A 25,526-nucleotide genomic window follows, 5' to 3' on the forward strand; every position below is an offset into this window, starting at 1 on the left:
AACATGAAGGAAACCTTTACGTATGAAAGTGACACCAATTCAGACCATCTATAGTGTAAAACGCAGAGTGGCATGTGGGCAGTTCTTTGAAAATAAACCTCGCTTATAGAAACTGGCAAAGAACGTGGGCACGTGGCACCCTCACCCCTGCAAATCTCATCAAGCTTCATTCCCCCTTGCGAGGACCTTCCAGGAGAGGAGGACTGTAAATCTGATAATGTACACTCTTGTGAGGGTCTCCCTGTAGGATTGAATTTCTACTCTTTTCCTGCTCCATTTTCACTTAGAGAGAAGATAACCCTAATTTTAGTTTTGAAATTAAACTAATTGGACTTATTTATCTACTTGTTAGACTGAAGCAGCAAAAGGAAGCCTATCTGTGATTCAGGAGTGAGTCAGCAGACATCCTCCTTGTCTGCAGTCTGACTCGGGGAGTTCAGCTCTGATACATGGATTTGTGTAGGACAAATTCACACAGTGGTGGATTTCACTCCACATGACTGCAAGTCATTAATTACCACTTCTTCTTCCCATGCATCCCAAGCAGCTATTTCAGAGCTGTGCTGCCACCAGCCTGATGGTGACGTATTATGATTTCATAAGAAATCGTGTTGTCACAGGTGCATTGTCTTAAACTCCTGTGTTCCTCATGACCGTGATTACTCCTGCTTCTTCGTGCTTTTTCTAATTTCACTGGGCATTGCACCACTCTGATCCTGCGTGCATGCGCTATGTGTGCAGGTGAACTTTTGCTATTGGCTTTGCATTTCTTCAGAGCCTTGAAAAGCTGGACTTTCATCAGTCTAATTCCACCTGTCTGATCAAGCAAAGCATTGAAAGTCAGCAGAGAGCAGGAGTGGTGACTAATGTTGTTGAAGAGTTCAATATCAAAGGGAAGGCTTGTTCTTTAGAATCTTTTTTCCTTTTTGACAGTGTCCCCTAAATGTCATTTGTATAATTACACAGAAACCTATTTTGATTCACCTGGTGCAGAAAGGCATAGAAAGAAGGGTATAAAAAGGCAGTAATGATTGCTTGGAAAAAAATTAGAGTAGATTTTTAAATCTTTGCTTTGGGCTGTGAAACTAATGTGTAATTATATGGCGCATAGAGACATTCTGTGCTAGACTCTTGTTTGTTACTTTCTGCAATAAAAAACTCACTGTTGTTTAAAGAGTATTCTGATATCATGCAGCCTGTTCTGATGTCACGCAGCCTGTGGTTCCCCCTAGTGCTCCCACACTCTTCCTGGGGGTTCAGTTAAGATGAGAATTTGTACCTAGCAGTGGGACGTCACCTCTATAGAGCATGACATCTCTCAAAAGCCTCATCCAAATCCATTGTGTTTTCTTGTTTTGAATCAGGGCATGATTTAGTCAATTTGAAACTGAGACTTCCCAACAAATGAGACAAAGCTGTTTTCTAATTGAGGTGCTATAGGGAAAAAACCAGATTTGGACAGAACCAGGTGTCAGAGTCATCACTTCAAAGTTGCTCTTGGAGTTTATCTGTAAGTATTTTGTCAGTCGAGTAGGCACTTGCTTTTCTCACAGGCCATTTAACATTAGGATCGTGTCTCCTTCATTTGTCTTCTTGAAATATTGAGGACACATTGCTCTTCGTGTGCCTGACAGTCAGACAGGAACGTCTGCACTCTTTCTGAAAGCTGATGTCGCTATCAGCTCTTAGAAGAAACATTTTAGCTGCAAATGCAAACATTCAGTTGTCATCCAATGAAATCTTTAAAAAGTAGCTGGCATCTCCTGGAAACTTTTATAACATTTTGCTTAAAGACAGTTCTACTATAGCAAACATCTTATGTATTTTCCTGTTTTTTCACTCTATTAAGCAGAAGTGTCAGATAGGACTGCCAAGAAACAAAGATCCAGGACTACTTTTCTCCATGCAAACACGCTGAGTCTAGACCTGAAGTCTCCATCCTGCTGGTGACGACGTCTTCATCCGTCATAGAGAATGACTTTCCCCTTTTTTTTTAACTCCGCTCTAACACCAAACTGCTTCTGCCCCGCAAATTTTTGCTCCAAAACAAACTATTTTTTGTTGTGAAAATTTCAACTTGTATGAGGAAAGCAGAACATTAAAAAAAATTAAAACTTTTGGATAGAAACTCTGATGATTGCAATTTTAATGCAACGTTATAATGCTGCAATGGGGAGAAGTCAATGGTGAAAACGTACAGTAGCTTCAATACAGTGGACGGAAGGAGAAAGAAAAATATAAATATCCAGAAGTGAAAGGGTGAACTTGCTAGGGAGATGCTGAATTATGCAGCAATGGAAACATAGATAGTTGGTGTAATCTCAAATCTATCAGCCTTGACAGTACCCTTTTAAATGACTCCTTAAAAATGTTAATTGCACATTGTAGGCACTTTGGCAATGACATTTCTGCCATTGAATGTCACGGGGACAGGTTTCCTTTTATTATCCTTGAACTGAAGTGAGCTACTGGAGTTAGCCACCAAATAACTGTATCATGAAATTTAATGGATATACCTCTGATATTTATGTTGGTTTCGCTTTTAATAAGCTTCTTTTCAAATTTATAATGAGCGAGAGCCATGGATGGTGTTAGGAAGGCAACGTTGTCAAGCTTTGCTTTATGAACTCTAAAATAAAGGTTTGTCCATCAGCCTTTGAGAACTACAGATGCTGAAAGCCCTGGGGTCCATGATTTCTGTAAATTTGAAGAAAAGCTGGTTTATGACTGCACACTGAAGAAGCTGGTCACATTTTTGTCTTGTTTCCCCAGGATATTCACTAGCGCCAGCTCTTTCCATCATACATTTTTGTTTGAAACATGCAGAAAGAAGGCAAAGGGAAAAAGAAATGAAAAACAGAAGGGCTTGTCACAGTTTTATACTATAACCTCTCAATGTAGTGCAGCAAAGCTACGCCAAGAGGTGGTAAATGTTCCTTTGCAAGTTTGACCTTGCAAGATCATACTGCGTAGTTGCAGTTTCCAGAGGCTGTGAAAGAACAAAATGTTATTACTCAGCATTGCGAGGATAACTTTTGGACGTATGTATTCAGAGCGGACCGGTCTTTACAATTATCCAGGGCAGTGTCCTAAAGTGAAATTATACCTGCAAATAGTCAGTAGATCGGAATCAGACCATTATATCTGACTCTGCTCTCCTGTCAGGTTTCACCTATGTCATTCTCATTTACGTGGTGTTTTAGCTGAGCTCAGTGTTTAGCCTGCTGTTACGGCTCAGGCTATCTTGTCCTTACACTAGTTTGGGTTTCTGCTTTACCCTAATCGTGTTTTATTTCAGCATAGTAAGTGAGAAGCATACAACATTAAAGAGAATTTACAGGAAAAATTGTAGGATTAAAAGAGTGTATCTCATATTCTACAAATACTAATAAGGGGAACAATATGGTCTGAGAGAGGAGATATGACCTGAGGTTGGGGGAAATGAATTTATTCCTGCTGCAGACTGCTCCTTACTGAAGCTTGCAAAAATATATTGACTTGCTAGAAATAAAACTACTTCTCCACCTTCCCCAGGCTGATATTCTCTAGCTCTAGATTGTATACAGTATTATTCAATTCCCTGCAGCTTCTAGTCCAAGGGACTCCACGCAAACTGAGTTTGCTCTGTGATGAAATTGCTGCTGTTGAGCTTATTTCTCAAAGGATGCAGCTCATTCCAAGATCTTTTATTCTCTGTTCAGGCAGCTTCAGAGACACCTAGAAAAGCTCTTCAGCTAAATCGGAGGGCTCTTCAGATAGCTGCCACCAACCAGTTGTTGATCATTGCTTCTGATCTGAAAAACCCCCTTACCTTCTTTGTGCACTTGAACTTGAAAAGCTGCAGCCAGGCCCAAATGGAACGTAGGGGAGAGCATGGGCCCGTCACCCACGGGCTTGACTTTCATTGCCCCATGAACTTTTTGTTCATGGCCAGCAAGTTTGAAAAACTACTTTAGTTCACCTTTGGGTTACTTTCTTCATTGTTTCACCATAATTTTACATTGTTAACCACTTAATTATAAGTTTTTTTCCTTTACTGCTCCATTAAATGTGTGCTTTCTTTACATCTATTGCCTCTACAAAATGCAGGTATTTTATCAACTTTACATGCCTATTGAATGGTTAACTTTCTAGGTGGGTTTTTTTTTTCCAGTAGACAAGTGCAGCTACCCTGTTGGAAAGGAACTGGGGATCTTTATGCACAAATATTTTTGGAGTTTCAAGCATAGCCCCAAAGCAGACATGGCAGCAGAGCAGTGAAAAAAAAAACGCGCAGTAAAGGCTAGGTACTGGAATCTGAAGACACCTGACTCGTAAATTCGATGTGCATATCACACATCTGATTTACATATGCAGTTACATATGAATGTGATTTGTCTTGCCACCTGATTCATAATGCAGTTTCATCTTCAGTTTGTTTCGAAACGGTGCAAATGCCTGATACACTTACATCTACATGAGCAATACCTGGGGGGATGTTATGCATAGCAATCAGCAGTTAGGCTGCATCCCTTTCTTTGATCAGTGTGTCATTTGAGGGCGTAACAGTCCACAGGTGTCTGGCACAGTACAATATTAGTACCCAGTTATTAAAGAAATCAACTGGTCATGTCAACAGCAGCTGACACACCCTCACTGGAAGGGGTCGCCTGCTTGGGGCAACTCCGGTAACCAGACCCTTCTACAACCCTGTGCCATTTTGACCATATTTTCAAAATCTCATTGCTAATTGTGGGTATCCTGATTTTTTATATATCCCCCTGGAGACTATCAGTTTGGCACCCAGCAGCATGTGCTCAAGAAATAGTGGCCTGTCTCTTGAGCCCTGCTGCATTGTAGTTTCTGCAAGCAGGGCTTGGTATGAATGACAGATGCAAGGGGGGACTGAAAGAGGAGGCTGAGTCTGTCCAACTCTTGAATGGGTTTAGTAAATGGAGTACCTTGTTCTGTATCAATTCCAGGGATACTGCTGCTTATAAATGGAATAAAACACACATGCCAGATACTCGTAATCAGAAAATCTGTTATATAGGCTGCTTTCTCAAAGGTGGTCTCTTGTCTGTGGAGATGTTTCACTGGCTGCTCCCAAACTACTAAAGTAAGCGATTTGAAGTGAATGATAAAACATGCATTTGTGTATTTGATCGCATCTTGCTGCTTTTATTAGGCTGAAAGAGCCATATAATCTAATGCTGCTGATTGGAATGATTCTGACTTCCTTTCTCCATTTGAAAGCACTGGGTTTGGAGTGAATCTCACTGAAAATCTCTGCTCAGGGTCTCCTTCCCAGTTATGTCTCTTGGAAGATTTTCAGTGCTTAAACCTTTGTGGTCTTCAAAAGAGGAAAATACTGCTTACTTATAGTGATTCTGGAGAGGTTCCAGCACTGAATGAATACTAAGTAGAAAATGTCCTTCTCAGAGGCAGGAAGAGATGATGAATCACTGTGAAAGCTTATTTCTTGACCAATCTGCCTATGTATTTTGTTATCTGAAATTATAATGAAGACATTAGCAGACTAATATCTTGCGCAAACTGAATGGAAAAGGAAATAAAGGTGGGAGATGATAAAGGCTTGGTACTGGGATTTGCACGTAGCCTTTATAGGATGGCACCAGCCTGAGGCAGAGGGTCACATGCCTGCTTCCTTTGGGAAAAGGGGAAAATCAGTTTCATCTACCTTGTGCCTGGATGACATGTAGTATCAGAGAAGACTAAAGAGCCTGCTTGCTTGACTGCAACATTTGTTGGTGATTAGTGGCTCTCAAAAAATACTCTGCATAGAAGGAAGAAATTGGTAAGTTATTGTGATCTCCAGTCAGGTCTCCCTCCTTTAGGGACTGTCTCGTTCAGCTTTCTGCCTGTCCAAGAGAGAAGCATTTCTGTTTTTCTGTACTCTAACTAGCAACATAACTTTTGCTGTTTGTTCTAGGATAGCAGTTAACATCACTGAGATTAGCATCTGTGGACAAGGCTTGTATGGAGAAGTCAAGTAGACTTTGCATATATTAATTTTTGTTTGAGACCACAAGAAAAAGTTATTCTCATTGTTCAACTGGGAAATAAAGGCACAGAAAGATCACACCCCAGGCTCTCTCTGCCCTATGCCACCCAGACAGCACATATTTTGTCAGCTGAGAGTTTCCCTCGCACGTGGGAGCTCTCAGCATAATGCAGCAGTTGAGCCATGAGAGGTCTTCTGGCTCTTTCCTACGTGGCATGTGGTTGAACCCAGCTGAGGTCCCGGGGCTCAGGACCAGTGTAGTATAGGTACCATATTCAGGTGACTAAGGTAGCAGATAGACACCGGAGGTTTTTTAAAGCTCCATGATGCCTAATTCCTATTGATTTTATTTTAGCTGTAAGGATCTGTATCTTCATGTCTTGCCTGAGGTCATTAAAGGATGCTGTGGAAAAGCTAGGAAGTGAAATGAGATTTCCTGTCTCAGGCCAGTACCTTAATCAAAAAGCTGTGTTTTATGTCACTGTTTATGACAAGAAAGCTAAGAAACCGTATTAACTACTCTAACTTTCATCTGGACTGTATGAAGAAATCAAGTACAGCATTATATCATCCTTCTGAAGTTATACATGTATATTATGTTGTGTTGCTCAAGACTTTTCTAAGTTATACCTCGGATATTTTCCTTTGAAGACCTTCATAATACTTTTAATGTGGTAGTTTTCCATGAAGTTATGTCCTCCCTGTCTGTTAATTGCCAAAATAGATCATCCTTTTCTTTCTCCTCTGCTGGTTTTTATAGTTTAAAGATGAAAGCTAGGCTAATATTGCCAAATAAGAAATTTAAACTGCATTTTGTCTCCAGTATTTGGCATTCTTCTTTAATTACCACATCCTTTCCACAGTTTTTCAAAGGGATTACCTTTGTAACAGCTCTTCTTAAGCACCTGCTGAAAGAAACTTCTGTTAGCATTTGTACTCCATTTGATCAAGTCTTTCAGAAGGAAAAAGGATGACTTAAAGTCCCAGTGGTGGATATTACAGCGTTTAAGCTCACAGGTGTCTGATTCAAAGCAACCTGAGTTGCTAATGTCCTACCCTTTGTTAGCATTGAGTGCTGACTGTGCAAGTGGATTGATGTGTAAAGAGCTGCCCACATAACTCCATCATCTTTAAAGTCACCATCAGTCACTCTTTCCAGATCAGGTTCTAATCTCTGTGTTTTGTTAGTTTTTCTTAAATTGCTGTGATTCATCCTGATCCTAGGGTGTGTCCACTGAAGGTGGCCCAGTTATCAAATGTGGTTAGGAAAAGGTGCAGGAGGAGCAAGACATTGAAAATAACAGGAATAGAGGAACATATGTCCTATACCCCATTACAGTCTTTTCTAAGATGGGAAGAGACATTGGTGTATACATCTAAGTGGACTGAAGTACAGATTGCTCTGGGGTCCAATTTGACCGTTGGCTTTTGATGAGAGTTTGTCTCTGTACATGGTGGTAACATACTTCAATACATTAATTTTAGTGAAGAGTAAGATGTGCAATGTAACTGAGGGATAATGGGGTTTGTACTCTTCAATTTTTTATGTCATTTAGTAAGTGCTGATCTTGCATTAAGATGTCACTGTCAAACTAGATAGCATTAAAGAGGAAAAGAGTTGCTAAATTTTCAGCAGGTCGAAGTATTCTTGGATCCCTAGGCACTTTCAGTAAAATTCTGTTGGAATAAAGGATGGCTAAAAAATGTTTTTAATCTAGGCTTTTTAAAATTTCTCTTTTGAGAGCCACTGTAATAAATCGAAATTATTGATTTAGCCTGTAGCAGTCCTAAGATTCACTCATTTAAGAGTCGAAACTGCTCTATTACTCAGAGCAATAACCCAACACTCTGAAATCTCTCATCAGAGACTCCTGGTCCACACATACAGACAGGCATTCACCAAAGATCTCCATTTGTTTATGGATCTTATATCAGCTGAGATCTCTTCACTGCTTTTCTTAGATAATTATCTGCCTTCCTTCTCCCACCGCACCTTGTGAAAGCCATGCAGCGCTGGGCCTGTGGTTCAGTTTCTAGGCTCAGCTGAGCCCTGACCATGCCTGGCCAGTACAAGCCATTTCAGCATTGACAAGTTTAATGCCATTCCGCCTCTTACTAGATCTCTGCAGAGAAACAGAATCTAGTTTGCATTCTGGCGTCTCTGGTATTACCCACATTATGAGTCTATCCATGGGCTTACAAGCGGGTTGTGTATACGTGATACCATGTTTTAAATCCCCTATGTTAAAGAGATGGTTAAATACAGCTTTTGAAACAGCCCATCCTGGGTATCCATATAAGGACGGTCTCCTTCCAAGGGTAAATATTTCTCAGGGCACTGAAGGTTTGAATGATGAATAAATAGTTGCAAAGGAATGCTTAATATCATACTCAAAAATATTCTGAAATCAAGAATCCCGGTTAAATTAACACCAGCTGATATAAAAAATGTGTCCTGTCCATATAGTTGGCAAGAGCTGCTGAGTCCATGGCAGTTTCTCCCTGTGTCAGTTCTGTTTTGCCTTTTATGCATTTTTTATTATCTTTCCATTAACAGAATATTTCTGTTCCACCTTCTTTTTCTAAAACCGCTCCTCAGAAGCATTCACGCAGCTCTGCAGCACAGTTCCTCCTCATCCTCCTGGGGTAGTAATTTACTGCTAGCTCATGCCAGTAGTAAATTACTAACCCCAACGCTAACTTGCTGGCTCAGCTGCTGTAACCCATAAGTAGCACCTAATTATTGCCCATCTGCTCCAGCAAAGCGGTGACTACGGGTTCTGCGCTCCTCCCTTAAGCCTGTGTGGTCAGACCCAGAGCTGGAGTGGCTGTTTCACAGTTCAAAGGGAGTCCTTACTCCCTTTGCAAGTGCATGGTCCAATCTAGTCCTGAATGACTAGCATATTTATAAATTAAAATAAATCCAAGGAGTGAACTGGCCCAGGGGAACTCTCAATCCAATCAAATTAGACTCACATATCCACCCTAGAGCAATTCCTTAGAAGCCCTGCCTTCATGAAGCTTCATTTGTAATCACTACGTGCTGCGTACTTCAGAAAAGTTTTATAATTACTTGTTGTTCCGGCTGCTGAGCAGTTCTAAATGCTAGATATTAAGGAATTGCTGTTTCAGTCAGTGAACAAGTTCTGAACATTAAATGTGCTTCATGAGAAGTTTTTTTCTCAGCCATTACACATCTCTGAAGGCATATTTTTTTTCAAGTGGATGCTTTCCCAGCTGTTGATCATCTCTGTTTCTTCTGTATGAAGAGAGAAGGAGGAAACTGATGATAGTGTGACACTGTATAAAGGCTTTATCGCTATGGAGGGAGATGGCTGCATTACTCACAGATGCAGGCGCTGAAATAATTATACAGGTCATCCTGAAAAAGTGCCAATAAAACCTTTATCTTATACCATGGGCATTTCTGTATTACATATTTTACAGAATACATATTTTAGCAATGTTTTACAGAATCCTATAAAGGAATTTTGGTACCATTTTGGTACCAAATTTTGGTACCATACTGGCTGAACAACAGAGCTCAGAGGGTTGTGATCAATGAGGCAGAGTCTGGTTGGAGGCCTGTCGCCAGTGGCGTTCCCCAGGGGTCTGTGCTGGGCCCAGTCCTGTTCTACATGTTCATCAGTGACCTGGACAAAGGGTCAGAGTGTAACCTCAGCAAGGTCACTGATCACACCAAGCTGGGAGGAGCGGCTGATGCACCAGAGGCTGTGCTGCCACCCAGCGAGACCTGGACAGGCGGGAGAGCTGGGCCCAGGGGAACCTCATGGAATTCAACACGAGCAAGTGCAAGGTCCTGCCCCTGGGGAGGAACAACCCCCCGCACCAGCACAGGCTGGGGGGGACCTGCTGGAGAGCGGCTCTGCTGAGAAGACCCTGGGGGTGCTGGGGGGCAGCGAGGTGACCCTGAGCCAGCACCGGGCCCTTGGGGCCAAGGGGACCAGCAGTGCCCTGGGGGGCATGGAAAGGTGTGTGGCCAGCAGGGCGAGGGAGGTTCTCCTCCCCCTCTGCTCTGCCCCGGTGAGGCCACATCTGGGGGGCTGCATCCAGTTCTGGGCCCCCCAGTTCAAGAAGGGCAGGGAACTGCTGGAGCAAGGCCAGCGCAGAGCTGCCAAGGGGATCAGGGGCTGGAGCATCTCCCTTGTGAGGAAAGGCTGAGAGACCTGGGCTTGTTCAGCCTGGAGAAGAGAAGGCTGAGGGGGGATCTCATCAGTGCTTATAAATACCTGAAGGGCAGGTGTCAGGAGGATGGGGCCGGGCTCTTTCCAGCGGTGCCCAACGCCAGGCCAAGGGGCAACGGGCACAAGCTAGAACACGGGAAGTTCCCCCTGAACACGAGGACAAACCCCTTCCCTGTGCGGGTGCCCGAGCAGGGGCACAGGCTGCCCAGAGAGGCTCTGGGGTCCCTTCCCTGGAGACATTCACACCCTGCCTGGACGCGGCCCTGTGCCCCTGCTCTGGGGGTGCCTGCTCCAGCAGGGGGTGGGACGGGGTGAGCTCCAGAGGGCCCTTCCAATGCCTACCATTCCGTGTTTTTATATCTCTCCACGACTACAGCTTGTTACCTTGGGAAGGAGCAGCCTATCTTTGTCATGGGTCAAGAAGATACTTGGCTGAAATAGCTCAGTGAGTGGTACCAAGTGCTTAGTGAGAACTGGAAATCCAAATTAAGCAGGTGTCTTTAAGGCAGTGTTAAAAGGGGACAGCAGTGATTTCTTTCACAGAATAGCTCATCAATTATCAAAAATACGCCTCATGTACACAGTGATGTTGAAATTTAAGCTGAAGACCAGTTAAGACTAGAATCAAGTGCTTTGGTTCCCATTTCCATTGGTACCAGAACAATGGTCCAGTGGTTAACAAGAGGTTTGGAAAAAACACAGATTAGTCCCTTACCCTGTCGAGTCTTCCATGTGACCTTGCGCGTGTCACATAGCCTCTTCTTCAGTCCTCCTGTGCAAAATTGAGATAGCTGTGTCTGCGGGGAATGGAGAAGAGATTCAGGAGTGTGTGACCCTCAAGACCCACTGGAACAGGTGGTATATAAATAGGGCACGGATGGTAAGTCCCTCATTTTAGTCCTAGAAGATCACGCAGTGGCAGATATAACTGTAAGTGGTGGAAGAGTGATTCTCGTAATTCTACATTTGGGAGGAAGTAAGTCAGTTTATGTCAGACTTGTTTATGGTGGAGTTTAGTGCTTTTTTGAGATACAGGGTGTTGTTTGTGGCTCCAGTGAAGACAATATTGCTGAGAATGCAACTGAGGCGGTATCAGTCAAGTGCGGTTTACAGTCATACAGTTTGCCATGTAGTTCCCCAAATGTGTGTGCGTGCTTAACAGATGAGAAAACGTTGAAATTTTCTTTGATTGTGATAGTCAAAGCCATTGAGCACCATGGCCTTAAAATATAAAATCCAAAAGATGTACTAGAGTCGTCTAATTATTATTAGGTTGGAATAAAAGAAGGATCCTTTCACAGGTAAACTATAAGATATATATACGGGTGTATGAAAAAAAGAATAGGAATACTGAGGCAGTGACATAAAAACCTTGTGTCTACACTGAAAGCCGAGCAGCCCCTGCCTGCAGCACGATCCCTGGAGAGCTTCCCAAGCACGTTGCACGTGTGCATGCTAAGTGTAGCCAGCCTGAACTAAGGTTCACGGTGCAGGTGATCTCAGGAATCATTTAGAAAAGATGTGGTCACCTCATACAGCCTTTTTTCGATTATAGGACATCATTACAATGTTGTGTGGCTGCCTGGGTATGGGCAGCTGCAGCAGGCTGTAGTCTGTCCACACTGCAGTGAAGTATGCTGTGAAATGCTACACAGAAACGGGATGGCCGAAGATTTTGTTCCAGGTATTTCCCCTGGGTAGCTCAAAGCCAGGCTCAAGTGTGTGCTGCGGGTGAACAGTATGGACAGCTCACGAGCAGAACACCAGGTGACTTAGAAATGGTCTGAAGGATGAGGGAAAATTAGGTGTTGTGAATCGAGAGCCGGGAGCCAGAAGGAGGTGATCAGCCCTCACCGAAGTCAGTGCATCAGGAATCAGTGGGCTGGCTGCAAACGAGCTCTTTCCCACCTACAGCTTCCCACCGTGAGCGCCCTGACCCTACCAGTAGAGCTGTGGGGCTTTTGTTGTAAAACTGCGCATTTCACATCTGCTCAGAGGCTGTTCAGAGAAGTGTAGAGTTCTCGATCAGGAAAACTTCTCTGACATATATTATCTCGTAGAACAGCTTTGATGTGTGCAAAAATATATTCTCTATTTAGCGTAAGTGAAAGCATTGAGATAGTCAATCACATGTAAAAACTTTTTCTCTGTCAGTTACTGAGCATCAGATCTAGAAATGGTGAAAATAATGGCACTTCAGGTGTCATTAATCTAAGGCATAATGGCGCCTTTAACAGCTAAATGAACACCGTAGCTCAGGTGACTCGGGTATCTTTGCATATAATCATGCTTTCAAATAACCTACAAAGTTCAATCCAGTATGTATTCATTTTGAGATGTCCCAGAAGTGTGTAAACTACAGTTATCGCAGATGCCTTGTATTTACAAGCTGTGAGATTTATTTAGTAGGAACACTTCAAATAGCAATAGGCTGGTCTTGAGTTATGAATTGCTAATCCCATCCATCTATCGCATTACTACACAAAATCACTCTTTAAATGCATGGAGGAAGTATGCCACTATTGCAGAAGTGTTACAGTGTCTCTCTTTTGACACAGCAAGAAAACAGCAAGGGAATAAATTTAAAGCATTAGGCAGTATTAAGACTTTTCAGAGCAAGCCATCCAAATGAAAATCCATAATCAAAATAGTAATTATCAGGGGAATGCATTTGCTTTCAAAGTAATCATGCAAAGTAAAGCACAGAGTATGTCTTAAGTAATAAAAAAAGTGATTTCTGTTCAGGGGTAAAAAGAAAGTCTAGCACTTGGAAGTGTTAAGTGCTTTGTACATGATCAGTTCTTGATGGATTTTCTCAGAAATGGGCCTTCATGTATTGTACATAAAAACAGAGGAAAAATTGAAGCGGTTATGTGGTGAACCCATCCGAAGGTGTGATGAAGCTGGGACTGGGTTACTGAAGCTAGGAGGGTGCCTGTCGTCCTCTTCATTTTAAAAGTATTACAGCGTAAGGTTAGGTTGAAGTAGTATTCTGTGAAATATTAAGGCTTTCTACACTATGGAAAGAGATTTGGAAAGTTGAGAAAAGTTAATGTATAATTTCTGATGTAAATAATTTGTACTTTTTAAAATTAAATTAGCAGAAAGTCTGGCAAATTTTTTTTGTATATTCTTTTTATTTCTGACGTAATTAAAGAAATTAATGCAAGGAAAAGAATTTCAGCATGTCTTTTCATGTTTGTTATTCAAATCATCTTATGCCTCCTGACTTCATAATATATTTTACCTGCCATAGCTTTGTTCTTTCTATTTGGTCTCAGCTGCCTGGGTTTTTGATTTCCAGAGTGTACCTCTAAGTTTAGACTAACCTTGTCATTTTGCCATTTAATTGTGTTAAATTTTTTAATGGCTTCCATGCAACATATATGAACTTCAGTTACACTGAGTTTCATTGCTAAGGATTTATGCCATTTTGATGGTGAACAAATACAATGGATCTTGGTTTTCTTTTTGGCTGTGCTAATTCTGGGCTCTTCAGTCTTCACGGGCTGCACTGGACTTAACTTTGGTTGATCGGGGTCAAATCCATCTCACAGTAGGGTTGAATCATACTTGCAAAATCATAAAAAACATGTAATGGAATAAGTATATTTTGCTTTCATCAGGTACAATATCCTGGATTTTATCCCTCCACATTGTGTTCATAGTAAGAGCAGCTGACCCATTTTGAATGACGCCGGTTTGTATGCTCTGAAGAAGTTGTATATTGGAACAGGCCTTGTGTTATATCTGCATATAAATAGCTGCATTTTCCAGTAGCTAATATGATTCACTTCATTTGCTTTCTTCAGCGAAAGTAATAGCTCTTCCCTTTCCCTGTTTTCCTCTTTTCAGAAGTAACAGTTTATTCAATGAGGTCGTGCAGATGAACTTTGAAATAGCCAGTTTCAGCAGCCTTTCTGGGACGCAGCCCATCACCTGGCAGGTGGAATACCCTCGGAAAGGGACAACAGACATAACCTTGTCTGAAATCTTCATCTGCCAGAAGGATCTTGTTGGAATTGTTCCACTGGCCATGGTAAGAAACTGTTTCAGCATGTTGCTCCATCTGATCTGTATGTGGTCTGAGAAAACGTAGGCCAGGCTTCAGACAGGCTTGCAAAGGAGCGCTCCCTGCCCTGCCTCCCCGCGTTATAGCTGTATAGGACTACCTCCTAAAATCCCGTCCTCATTTAATGGTCTGTACACGTCACACAATTTCAGGTCTTATAAACTTACCACAGAGGAAAGGGATGCTGCCACTTTAAAAATCTCTCTCTGACTTGAAATCCTGAACTTCTGTCGTGCATGGTTCCCTCCAGGCTACCAGCTGGCAACACAAAGCCAAGCAGATTTACCTTCCCATTTCTAATTGCCATTACATGGCTTGAACTGGCAAGCTGTAGGGCAACTTTAGAGGGCCGTGAGCACTTCTGCTAAAGCCTAAGCTGCTTCGTCCTTTGTAGGATACAAACACTGATATAATTTTTGCTGGCTGTTTCCCTAATAGTATAAGAACCTGTGGTTTCAAGGAAGAAACAGAAAATAATACTAGTCTCAATAATATGTTTAATAAAAATGAAGTACAGACTTTCAGGTAGAAAAATGCCTTGGGTTAAAATCAACTTGCTCTGCTCAGTGTTGTAGCACCAGTTGTGGTGCTCCCCGTGAAATGATACCTGATGAGATTTAGCAGTGAAGGCCCCCTCCGCAGTTAGGCAACCTAGGATTAAATTCCTGCTCCAAGTCAAGCAAACACAAAATTTCACTACAGTCTCCAGCATCTCAGGTGCACTGGTTTTAGGTAGGCATTTTTATTTTCTGTGGGATTTAGGTACACGCCGAGAACTTTTTCCATGCTCACAGGTGAAGTAGGCACCGAGCATTTATTCTGAAAGCCCTGCCGATCCTCAGGGAAGGGGGAAGCACAAAGCTGCCGGCTACCTAAACAAGATCAAGTGGCAATTAATAGAGGAACTGCACGTGCTACCATTAGTCAACGTTAGACCTCAGGATTTGGAAGAAGAGTGAGATGTATCCATCCCACTTTTGAATTTTGCCTCTCCTGTGCATAATCTTGGTGGTGAAATTCTGGCAGTCTCTTCTCTGAACAGCATTCAGTGGTTTGTAGCAGATAATTGGATGAGTATTATTTCCTGGAAGTCCTAGTCTTCAATATATTCTCCCCCTTTGAAGAATAAAACTGTTTCTCATATCAAATGAGGTCATGCCCAGCAATTTCCTGATCCAAAGCCTGTGAAGTCAGCAGAAAGCCTGTGCTACGTTCCAGATCTGAGAGAGAAATAATTGTCCTCATTACCTGTGGAGTTGAACAGGGAATACGTATCTGAGCATCTGTCCTCTAAAGAGTTGAGAAAGTGTGTAAGGAAGGCTTTTGTGGTCAGATTTTATTTTGAGATAGATGCCTTCCAGTGCGAAGTGATAGACCTCTCTCTACTGACAGACTTAACATCTTCTTGTCCATTTCTTGAAAGAATTAAAGAATTCATCAGCTTCCTCTCTGTATGCCATATCTGAGGGGATCAAGTTTTTTTTTTAATATCTCATCTTCAGGGTCTAATGCCTTTGCACTTGCATAGAAGGTTCAGGATTTACTTACAGGCTTGTGTCTGTTCTAGATTAAAATTCATCTACCTGCAAGGATTCCTTTAAGAACTGGAGGTCTAAATGAATGAATTTAGCATTCTATAAATCACATAAGGTGAGATCCTTTATTCCCAACAGATGCACCATTAGCCACTCTGGGTTGTGCAAAGGGTTCCAACAATGAAATCATTAAACCTTTCTCTTTGCAAAGCTTTCTTGTGTTTGTATATCTCATTTCTGTACCTTGTGATAACACTTGGCTGGAACCAAAATTTACTGTGTTAACAGAATCCAGTCGGATGGGATACCAATGCAAAATTGGCTTTGCTAGCAGGATATTAGTAGATAAATGGAATTTTCAAAGTTTTCTGTTAGCTAACACTAACCCAGCCAGGGTGCTTTCTTCATATAGGCATTGATCTCTAGCTGAGCTGATTACCTGGCAGTTCTCCTGTTCAGAAACGAGAATCACACTGAAATGAGAGAGAGTGATACTGTATCTGCTGAGAAGTTGGACCATACTCTTTAGCTCAGCTACTCACTGTAAAGCAACAGCACATTATTGTGCACAGAAATTAGATCTCAGTGTTTATCAGTAAGTGTGTTTCATAATCCTCTAGAGGGTAAAGTTGTCATGGTTTAACCTCAGCCGGCACCTGAGCACCCCACAGCCGCTCGCTCTCTCCCCCCGGTGGGATGGGGGAGAGAATCGGAGGGATAAAAGAGAAAACTCATGTGTTGAGATAAACAACAGGTAAAGCAAAAGCCATGCACACAAGCAAAGCAAAGCAGGGAATTCATCCCCTCCTCCCCACGGGCAGGGGGTGCTCAGCCATCCCCAGGACAGCAGGGCTCCATCACACGTAACGGTGACTGGGGAAGACAAACCCCATCGCTCCGAACGTCCCCCCTTCCTCCTCCTCCCCCAGCTCTACATGCTGAGCCTGACGCCATGTGGTGTGGGGCATCCCTGGGGTCAGCTGGGGTCACTGTCCCGGCCCTGTCCCCTCCCAGCCCCCTGTGCCCCCCCAGCCCCTCGCGGGTGGGGTGGGGTGAGGGGCAGCAAAGGCCTTGGCTCTGTGCAAGCCCTGCTCGGCAGGAGTGAAACCACCCCTGTGTTGTCAGCACTGTTTCCAGCACAAATCCAAACCACAGCCCCGTGCGAGCTACTGTGGAGAAAATTAACTCTGCCCCAGCCAAAACCAGCACAGATTTTGATTTAAGCATGGGGTTTCCTGCAGCAAAACTGCTAACATCAAAAGTAAAATCTGTCATTCAGAATTTTTAAAGGTGACCAGAAAAAGGGAAGGAAGGAGCTGCCAAAAGGTATTGTACTGGGTTAGGATGTAGGATCTGATTTAGTCCCTCTTATTGGTCTGATGGGCATTCTCGTCAGTCTTTTGAGGATGAAAGCAGCAAAATTTTGCTTGTTTTGAGTATAACATAGAGGTTGTCTCTGACTCACAGAGTAAAGCATGTCTCATGTGAGCCATTCCAAACTTATGAAGCAAGAAAGATCATGTATCTTTTATTGCCCTATGCCTGATTACGTTACAAAAAAGTAGTAAGATGAAGAACAAGTGGCTCTTCAAAAGGTTAGTGCAATTGTTGCTACAGTATTTTGGAATGAAAGAGATTAAACAATTGACATTGTCAGTAAGAATTGAACCTAGAATTTTAAAAGCCTTATAGGGCTTGGATCAGTGGAGCAAGTGGTAGGATACAGCTGCTGAAGAATCAATGGAAATTCGTCCTACGCTCAAAAGAGAGGGTTTTTGAAGAATCTGTGTTCTGTGTGGCTCACTGCTGTGCTAAATAGCGTATACAGGTAGGAAACAACGCAGTGATGCTGCTACAGTGAACGCTACAGTGAAACAAAAGGAGTAAGAGAGAGCAAAACTACTGGGCTGAGAATAAGTATAGTAACTTTTTCCCTGAAAAGTTAAGTACGTACTGTGGGGAGCGATGCATCAGAAATAGGTCCTAGTCAGGCGTGGGTAGTACTCTCACTACCAAACTCTTGAGTATGGCACTTGGTGCAATCATCCACTCAGTCTGTCTTGCATGTAGGCTGTATGGGATTCTGTGTGTCTCACTCAAAGTATGAGATTAAATTTATGTGTTGTATTTCCATCGTTGAATAGCAATATAGTTAACTGAGGCAAGATTTGTAAAGAGGTAATGCCATTTATTCAACCATCTGATACAGATCGAGAAAGATAGATGCCCTTTCAGGCTCACAGTCCCTCCTTCAGATCTCTTGACTCACTTTAAATCACAAGAGCTGGGAAATACTACAGCTACAGAAACTGGGGATTGTAAAAGTCATCAAGTAGGAGAGTTAAATAAGAAAATAAAAAGATTTATTAAGGCAAAACAGAAAATATATTACACTGGCTGCTGACAGGAAAATTCTACCCCAAAGATCTAATCTTCCAGTAGAGAAAATCTACTGAGTTGTGCCCTGTTGTGGCATTTTTATTTCATGTTACTTGTTGCAGGATCAATTACGAAAGTACTTTCATAGGAGCTTAATTACTTACATGCTAAGCTGGCTTTGAAAACCTCCTCAGTTAATCACAAGTACCTCAGAACTTCCCAATTAAGGTGTACAAGGTTGCTTAACTTGCTTTCCACATTCTCCTCAAATTTCTATCCTGTCATGGGCAATGTAGCCAACTATATTGATTTTGCCACTTGACTGGATTAAAAAACAAAACCAAAATTGTTCGCACTTGTAGCATGTGCACGCACACAAACCCCGCTGAAGTCTGTATGTTTGTGTTCAACATGACACCGTGTTTTAGGAAATGTAGCAAGAGATTTCTTTTCATGCTTTAAAAGGATAATACATATTTTTAATACTGTTCAGTTTTGCTTTGGGATAGAACAAGGCAGTTCTATCTAGTGTATAAGTTCATTGTTTGGTGCCAGTAAGGCACATTAATATTAAAGGAGAACCCCTTCATGGGAGGAAGATGGGGAATCAATGGTTTAATATTTGTGCAAGACCATCTGAGTCCCTGTATATGGAACTGAAATAGTAGTCCTTCCTCAGCAGGATAAACTCCCTCGGAATTAGTTTACCTCTAGCTGTGACTTGCATGAAAGCCAGGTATTTAAAGTGCTGGAGCATAAACCCAATGTCCCGAGTCTGTTGTGAGAGTTCTAGTCTGGATTTACTCCAAAAGGCGTTTGTCACCATGGGAAGCCATGCAATTTGCTCATCCAGGTATATTTCCTATTTAAAATAGCACTAATACTAAATTTTCAGTGAGTCTTTCAGGCTTCATTCATCAGGCTCTTTAATCCATCGATAACCACTTACACACAAATGAAAGTTGGAACGGCTCTCAGGCATTTCTTAAAGGTTGTTGATGCTGTTTTACACCTCACGTGCTCAGAATTCTTTTCTCCCCAGCTCTATCAGTGGGTCTAATAAAAGATATAATCTATCTCTGATGTAAACTGCATCTCTTCCTTGTGGTATACCATCCTGTGAACTGCGGGTTAATCCAAGTTCACGATCTTTACGTGACTTACCCTGACAAACCCAGCAATACTGTGTAGCTGAGGTTCCCCTTGGCTTCTCACTAGGCAGGACAGTTCCACACATGCTTTTTGCTCAGCGGTAAGTTCTTTCATTAGGAAGTGTTTGGTTTGTGTGCACCTTCCTTTACATTCAGAACTCAATGTATTGACAGTTCTGCTGCAGGAGTGAGTGAATGGATGTCTGAGATGCATGGCTGTGACTCAGCCAAAACCACTTTTTGACATTTTTATGTATGCTTTTAGCTTGCTTTCCGTTAAAACGCAGATGATATAAAATTTAGCTCCCAAAGCGATGTTTGGTTTATATACACACTTATGTATGCCGTTCCCTAAGGGTAAAGGGGTTTTTTTAAGGTATTTCATTGTAATGAAGTCCCTGTAATACAATTTAAAAATATAGACCTAAATAAATAGAGTTTTCATCCCTGCACAGTCTGTGACTTCGCACCGTAAAGCTCTATTGTTCCAAGGTCACAGAAGTGCAGAACTCTCACTCCTGTTAATCTTTGAGTCTTGAATGAAGTGGGGGGGACAACAGGCACTGAGGAGCTTTCCAGAAGATAAAATCTGAGGCTATATAAAAAATCCATTTCCTGATTTACTTATCACAAACAAATGAACAGACAGTCTACATATCAAACTTTTCAGCTGACAGGTATTATCTCAGATAATGTAATTATGAATCACTGTGAGCTGAAGGAAATTTATTTGATGTAAAACTACCCTATTACTATTAGCATTACTAACTGGGACAACTGAAATCAGCTGTGAAGTCCTAAATAATACCATGAAGTCAAGAGTTTTGAGAGCTCAGTTACAGCACTGCGTGCTCTGCGTGCAGGACCAGAGTTACAGACTGTGGATGTTAAGGGAGAAGCAGTAACCAGGATCACTTGTGTGCCTACAGTTTCCAGCATGGCAAGTTACAATTGTTTAAATGAGGATAGCAGTCGTTCCTTTAGATTTATGGCAGATATCATTTCACTAAAGTTTGTGTCATTATTCTATATTTATACCAGATGAACTCAGGAGCCTGCATACCTCCTTATAAAGTGCCCATGTCACATAGTACGTTGAGCTGGGACTAGCAATGTGTATCGATTAACCTTATCTGTTAAGAATTGGCTTTTTTGTTGTCTGCCCATCAGGAAGCAACAGCAAAAAAAAGGGTGAACTGTTGCTCATTGATCTTAAATTGGTCAGAAGATGCAGACAACATAAAGAATTCAAAATGGCTCAATTTAACAGTGCCTTTTTAAGTCCCAGTCATCATTTCTAGAACCCCTGCGCTTTTGCCTCTAGCTTCTGTTTTCCTTTTCTTTACTACAATCACATTCAGTCCTACCTTTTGCAGGAAATGAGAACGGATCAATAGGGCTATCTCAGCTGGCTGGAATTAATTTTTCCATTGGATCAAGTTGTATGTCATTTTCTATGCAGCACAACTGTACGTATAATTTCCTCTTCCAGCATCCCTCATATCTGACAGTGCTATTGAATGGATTACTTTGAGATTTTTCAAATGCTGAGGAGAGGTGGGGTCAGCTCGATTCCAGGTTTTTAAAGATCTCTGCCATATAGAGAACTTCTGGTGGGTTTTTTTGCTGATTTTCCTGCTGGTAGTAGAGAGATAATAATATGAGGCTTAATATATATGCTTCTCAGCCCTGAACCTGTGAACCAAATGAAAAATTGCAGAACAATGAGAACATGCAGAGAGACAGCTAGAGACTCAATTATTGGATGCTTGGTGTTGTGGTAAAACCTAAATGCTCCCCTTGAAGAGGAGTGTCTCACAGCGCTAAACGCTGTCAGACAAAGGACAGACAAGTCAGAATCCTCTAGAAAATTTTCAGTCCACAAGCCAAGCTGATGAAAGTCACGGTGGTGTTCAAGGTTGGATGAAACTGAGCTCCATGAATGGGGAAGGAGGGACAGCGCAGCTGACACCGGGACATAGGATCACGCTTCTGCCCTAACGTAGCAGGCACAGGGATTCGAGATCCCCCAGCCAGTCCTTGCTTGGTGCTGATCACTTGTGCATACTGGCACGGGCTCTTTCCTCTGGCAGCGTGGCACAGTGCAGGGCTGCACGGAGATAGCCAGGTGCTTCCACACTGATTCTCAGCATTGCAAGTCAGCCTGAGCCAGGCCCACATTCTGCTGCAGATAATGTGGGTATTGGTTCACGGCCCTGAGCTGTGTAACATGGTCTGGAGATTGTTTTGTTCTTGTGATTTACTGGGCAGGATTTTGGGGCTGCTTTAAGTATTGGCTCAGATTTGTGATACTGCTCCATCAGAAGAAGACATCTTAAATAACAGTTTATATTTTAAATGACAGCTGATTAAAATTGTGAATGTTTAATATAACCACAAAGGCAATTTCACAGCTGCCACACACATGTGAGCAGAGACCATGCAGAGACATAATAATGAGCCAGCAGAAAAGCAGAAGGTGAGCTCTGGACCCAGATGAGAGTGCTCGTAGAAGGACGTTCCAGGGCTGTGTATTTTGATGCTGTAGCTGCGAAGGACTTTTCACCCTATGCGCCCTTCGCTGCCAGGTCAGATGGAGGAGGGCAGAGACGCACTTCTCAGCAGGAGCAGGAGTTTGCACCAGTTTGCAGCTGAAACAGAAGGGGAGTTTAAAAGAAGAGAAGCTACTGATTTGTAAGACTGTAGCGCGTGTTAAGCAAATCAGGCTTCAATGATGTCGTGGTTCAGTCCCAGTCGGCAACTAAACACCCCACAGCCGCTCACTCACTCCCCCCACCCCTGTGGGATGGGGGAGAGAATCGGAAGAGCAAAAGGAAAAACATAAAATTGTGGGTTGAGGTAAGAACAGCTGAATAATTAAAATAAGATAACAATTATAATGATGATTATTATAGTAATAACGATAATGATAATATAATGAAAAGGAAAAGGGAAAAAAGGAAAAAAACCCAGACACACAAGCGATATAGCCGCTCACCACCCACCGACCGACGCTGCCCGTCCCCGAGCCGCAATTGCTGCCTGCCCCCCTGGCCAGCCCCTCCCAGGTAACATAGTGGGCATGACGTTACATGATATGGAATATCCCTTTGGCCAGTTTGAATCCGCTCTCTTGGCTGTGCCCCCTCCCCTCCCGGCTGCTTGTGCCCCCGGCAGAGCAGGGGGAGCTGGAAAAGTCCTTGACTAGTACAAGCACTGCCCAGCAACAACCAAACATCGGTGTGTTATCAGCATTGCTTTCATACTAAGTCCAAAGCACAGCACTGCGCCAGCTACAGTGAAGAAAATTAACTCTATCCCAGCTAAAACCATGACACTGAGCATCCACCCATGGCCAATGATGGGAGGCAAATGCTATGCCTGCTTCTGAACCTCCTGCAGCACTGCGCTTCTGCTGCAAAGGATTTGAAAGAAATGGAAAGGGAGACAGAAGAACATTGCGTGAGTTTGTTCATGAGGTGCTGGCAGAGCTGGAAGGGGAGTTGAACTCAGCAGTCTCTATTGCTAGATAATGCCATCTGCTATGGCATGGTTCAGTTTTCATCTGAAGCAGTGCTCTCTCGTTAGCTTTAGCTAACATTCAGTTGTCTTAACTGATAAATACAAGTCCGGGCACTGCCCAAACTTACTCCAGACAACAAACATTTGTGGTTTGCCCTAGAGAGTAAACAGTCTCCACTTTCTCATGCTGTCACTTAAGAGATGCCAGGCTGAACAGTGACTGCCCGAGCAGACCAGGTATGTTTGCACACACCGCGGTTGCTCAGCCAGCTTGAGCACTGAGCGAGTTCGCTGTGACCCATACCAAAAAACAGGAACTGTATTTCTCTTAATTGGCAACTCCTGATGATGATCTTGATCTGTAAAGAGAATTTTAATACTTCTGGGGAATACCTCATTCTTCACAACCAGATGAAATACTCACCTAGCAGAATTATGAATTGTTTAGGTTGGACTCTAATTAATGAGGTCCTGAGGTGCTCCAGCTTGGACAGTGAGACTGTCTAGAGAACAAGGAGATGCTTTACTCTAATGGAAGATAGTGAGTAAGCATGGGGAAAAAAGATCACCAGGACTTTTATAAGCCTCAGTGTTATAATGAGCTACCCTGAGCATTAAAAAGCCCAGCAACTTTCCACCTTCGGTTTGCTATTACCGAAGCATGTTTGCCTTACCCTGCTTTCAGTTTACAGTTCATTTTCCAGCCAGACTCTCAGCACGGAGGATGTTTGTCATGGAATTCATTAGGAATCTGTACTTCAAACTCAGTAGTTCTGCTTGAGGGAGATAAAACACTAAAACCTGGGACAGGGTTCAGTGTAGTCCTGGGGAGAAAGCTAGCACCGTGCTTCTGGCTCTTTCTCTTTGCCTGTCTGTCCAGCAGCCACTATGAAGACATGGGGAGCAGCCGTGGCGATGCGATTTGATCTAGTCCTAATCCCAGTATCAAAACCGGTGTACCAAGACTGCACCAAAGCTTGGGCTACTAACAAAACCTACTTTGCTAAGCTCGAGGGGCTGTATGCAAAGGTCTCTCTGCAGCGCCCAAGCTCTGCAGATTGATGCACATATGCTAAATGAATTAACAGACCAAAATCTCTACACTGTGGCAGTGGCCCCGTTGCTGTTGCGTGTGCTTCAGACTGTAGTTAAACTGCAGGGCCTGGCAAAGTAAATCGGCACAGACAGTGAACCTACCAAGATTGTTTTTCCCCTCAGCAACAAATCATGCCTAATATTTAAAGCACCAGCACCATAGTACGAGCATCAGCAAGCCAGCACACTGGTGAGAGAGGGAATTTCAGCAAGCAAGTGGAAACAAAAGTAACGCTGACATTAATTTTAATCAGGTCCTAGTCATCTGACTTTTCCTTTGGCTTTTTTTTCCTCTAGCAAAGCTGATTGTCTTTCTGCAAGATTTGTTACCTCACAGAACAATAATATGGGCTGTAATGATGTAATTTATTGCTGCAATTTGCTTTTGGATATCCTCTATTAGTGAAAAATAGCAACAGCGCAGTTTTATTAATTACAGTAGTTGAATATTGAGTGCTGACTGTCACTACCAGGATTAGTGACTGTGTTCTATTCTGCTCTCCAAGGTCCTATAGGACCAGAGCTCTGGTGTTCTGGAGGTTGTGAAATGAGTATTTTGATTAAACTGAATAAGTGTTAAAAAAAAAATTCAAGTTCACTGGGGATTTTGAGAAAATGATAGAGGGAAACATTAGCCTGTAGATTCAGTATTGAAAAACACACCAATGTGTGGCTGCGCCACATAATGTGCTTACATATAGCATGGTTCTGCAGCATAGTCCATTTTTCTCTACCTTCTACCCCCAAACTACTTCTGACAGTTCAAGCCTTCAGGTTCATTATTGAGTTTTACTCTCAGTATGCCATTCCAGGGAGAACTACTTTGTTGCTTTTTTTGTTTTCTTTTCTTTAATGTGGAAATTTTTTACCCTGGCATAACACTTCTATTTTCATTTGCATAAACCATATTTTACCAGGATGTAGCTGGGGAAAAGAGCATGTGGACAAAATCACCTTGTGTGATTTAAAGGTGAATTCTCTTCCTTTTGTGTTCTGAAACAGTGCACAACTGAGTGAAATCCAAAAGGCTTGCTATAACCTCTTTGTGATCTTGAGTTCTCATTTTGGAGAGCTAACAGAAGGTAGAAGGCCTCCTGCTGCATGTATTATGTCAGCAGCAGAAACCAAAGTGATCAGTCTAAGACCTGGAGGTGCTTTGGAATCATTTTGTATAGGGTAGTACGTGCCTGTGTGCCAATACCAAGAAGTTTTTATATGGCTTGAAGCTTCGATTGAGCCAGCAGAGAAGACTATATTTTAGATTCTGGATGTGGGACAAAATGTCAATTGCAAGCATTGAAAAGCAGTGACTAACAGCGGAGCTGCCAGCTGGCACAAGGTATCCTGCGGCATATGTTTTAAGAATGCCTGGAAGCTTCAGGAGTGAGGTTGGTGTGGTAATAAATAAGTCATTCGAGACTCAGTAATTCCTCCTCGCTGCTCTTACCTCATTCACATTATGGACTACTCATTAAGCACTGGGAGACTCTGATATGCAAAACCAGGAGTTGTCTGGTGGACTGGGAGCCACACGTCTGGAGGTAGTTCCTGCCTCTGTTGGAT

At 42.6% G+C, this 25,526-nt stretch overlaps 1 protein-coding gene across 1 annotated transcript in view; it reads left to right on the forward strand.

Annotated features, from left to right (window-relative positions):
- The window catches only part of TMEM132C (transmembrane protein 132C), a 226,633-nt gene that overhangs the window by 153,601 nt on the left and 47,506 nt on the right, over positions 1-25,526 (forward strand). The window contains exon 4 of the mRNA XM_075110801.1: positions 14,065-14,248. Within this exon, the coding sequence (XP_074966902.1) occupies positions 14,065-14,248 (184 nt within the window). The remainder of the gene's footprint in view (positions 1-14,064; positions 14,249-25,526) is intronic.

This window comes from Phalacrocorax aristotelis, chromosome 15 (genome assembly GCF_949628215.1).
Source record: "Phalacrocorax aristotelis chromosome 15, bGulAri2.1, whole genome shotgun sequence".
Classification (NCBI taxonomy): Eukaryota; Metazoa; Chordata; class Aves; order Suliformes; family Phalacrocoracidae; genus Phalacrocorax; species Phalacrocorax aristotelis.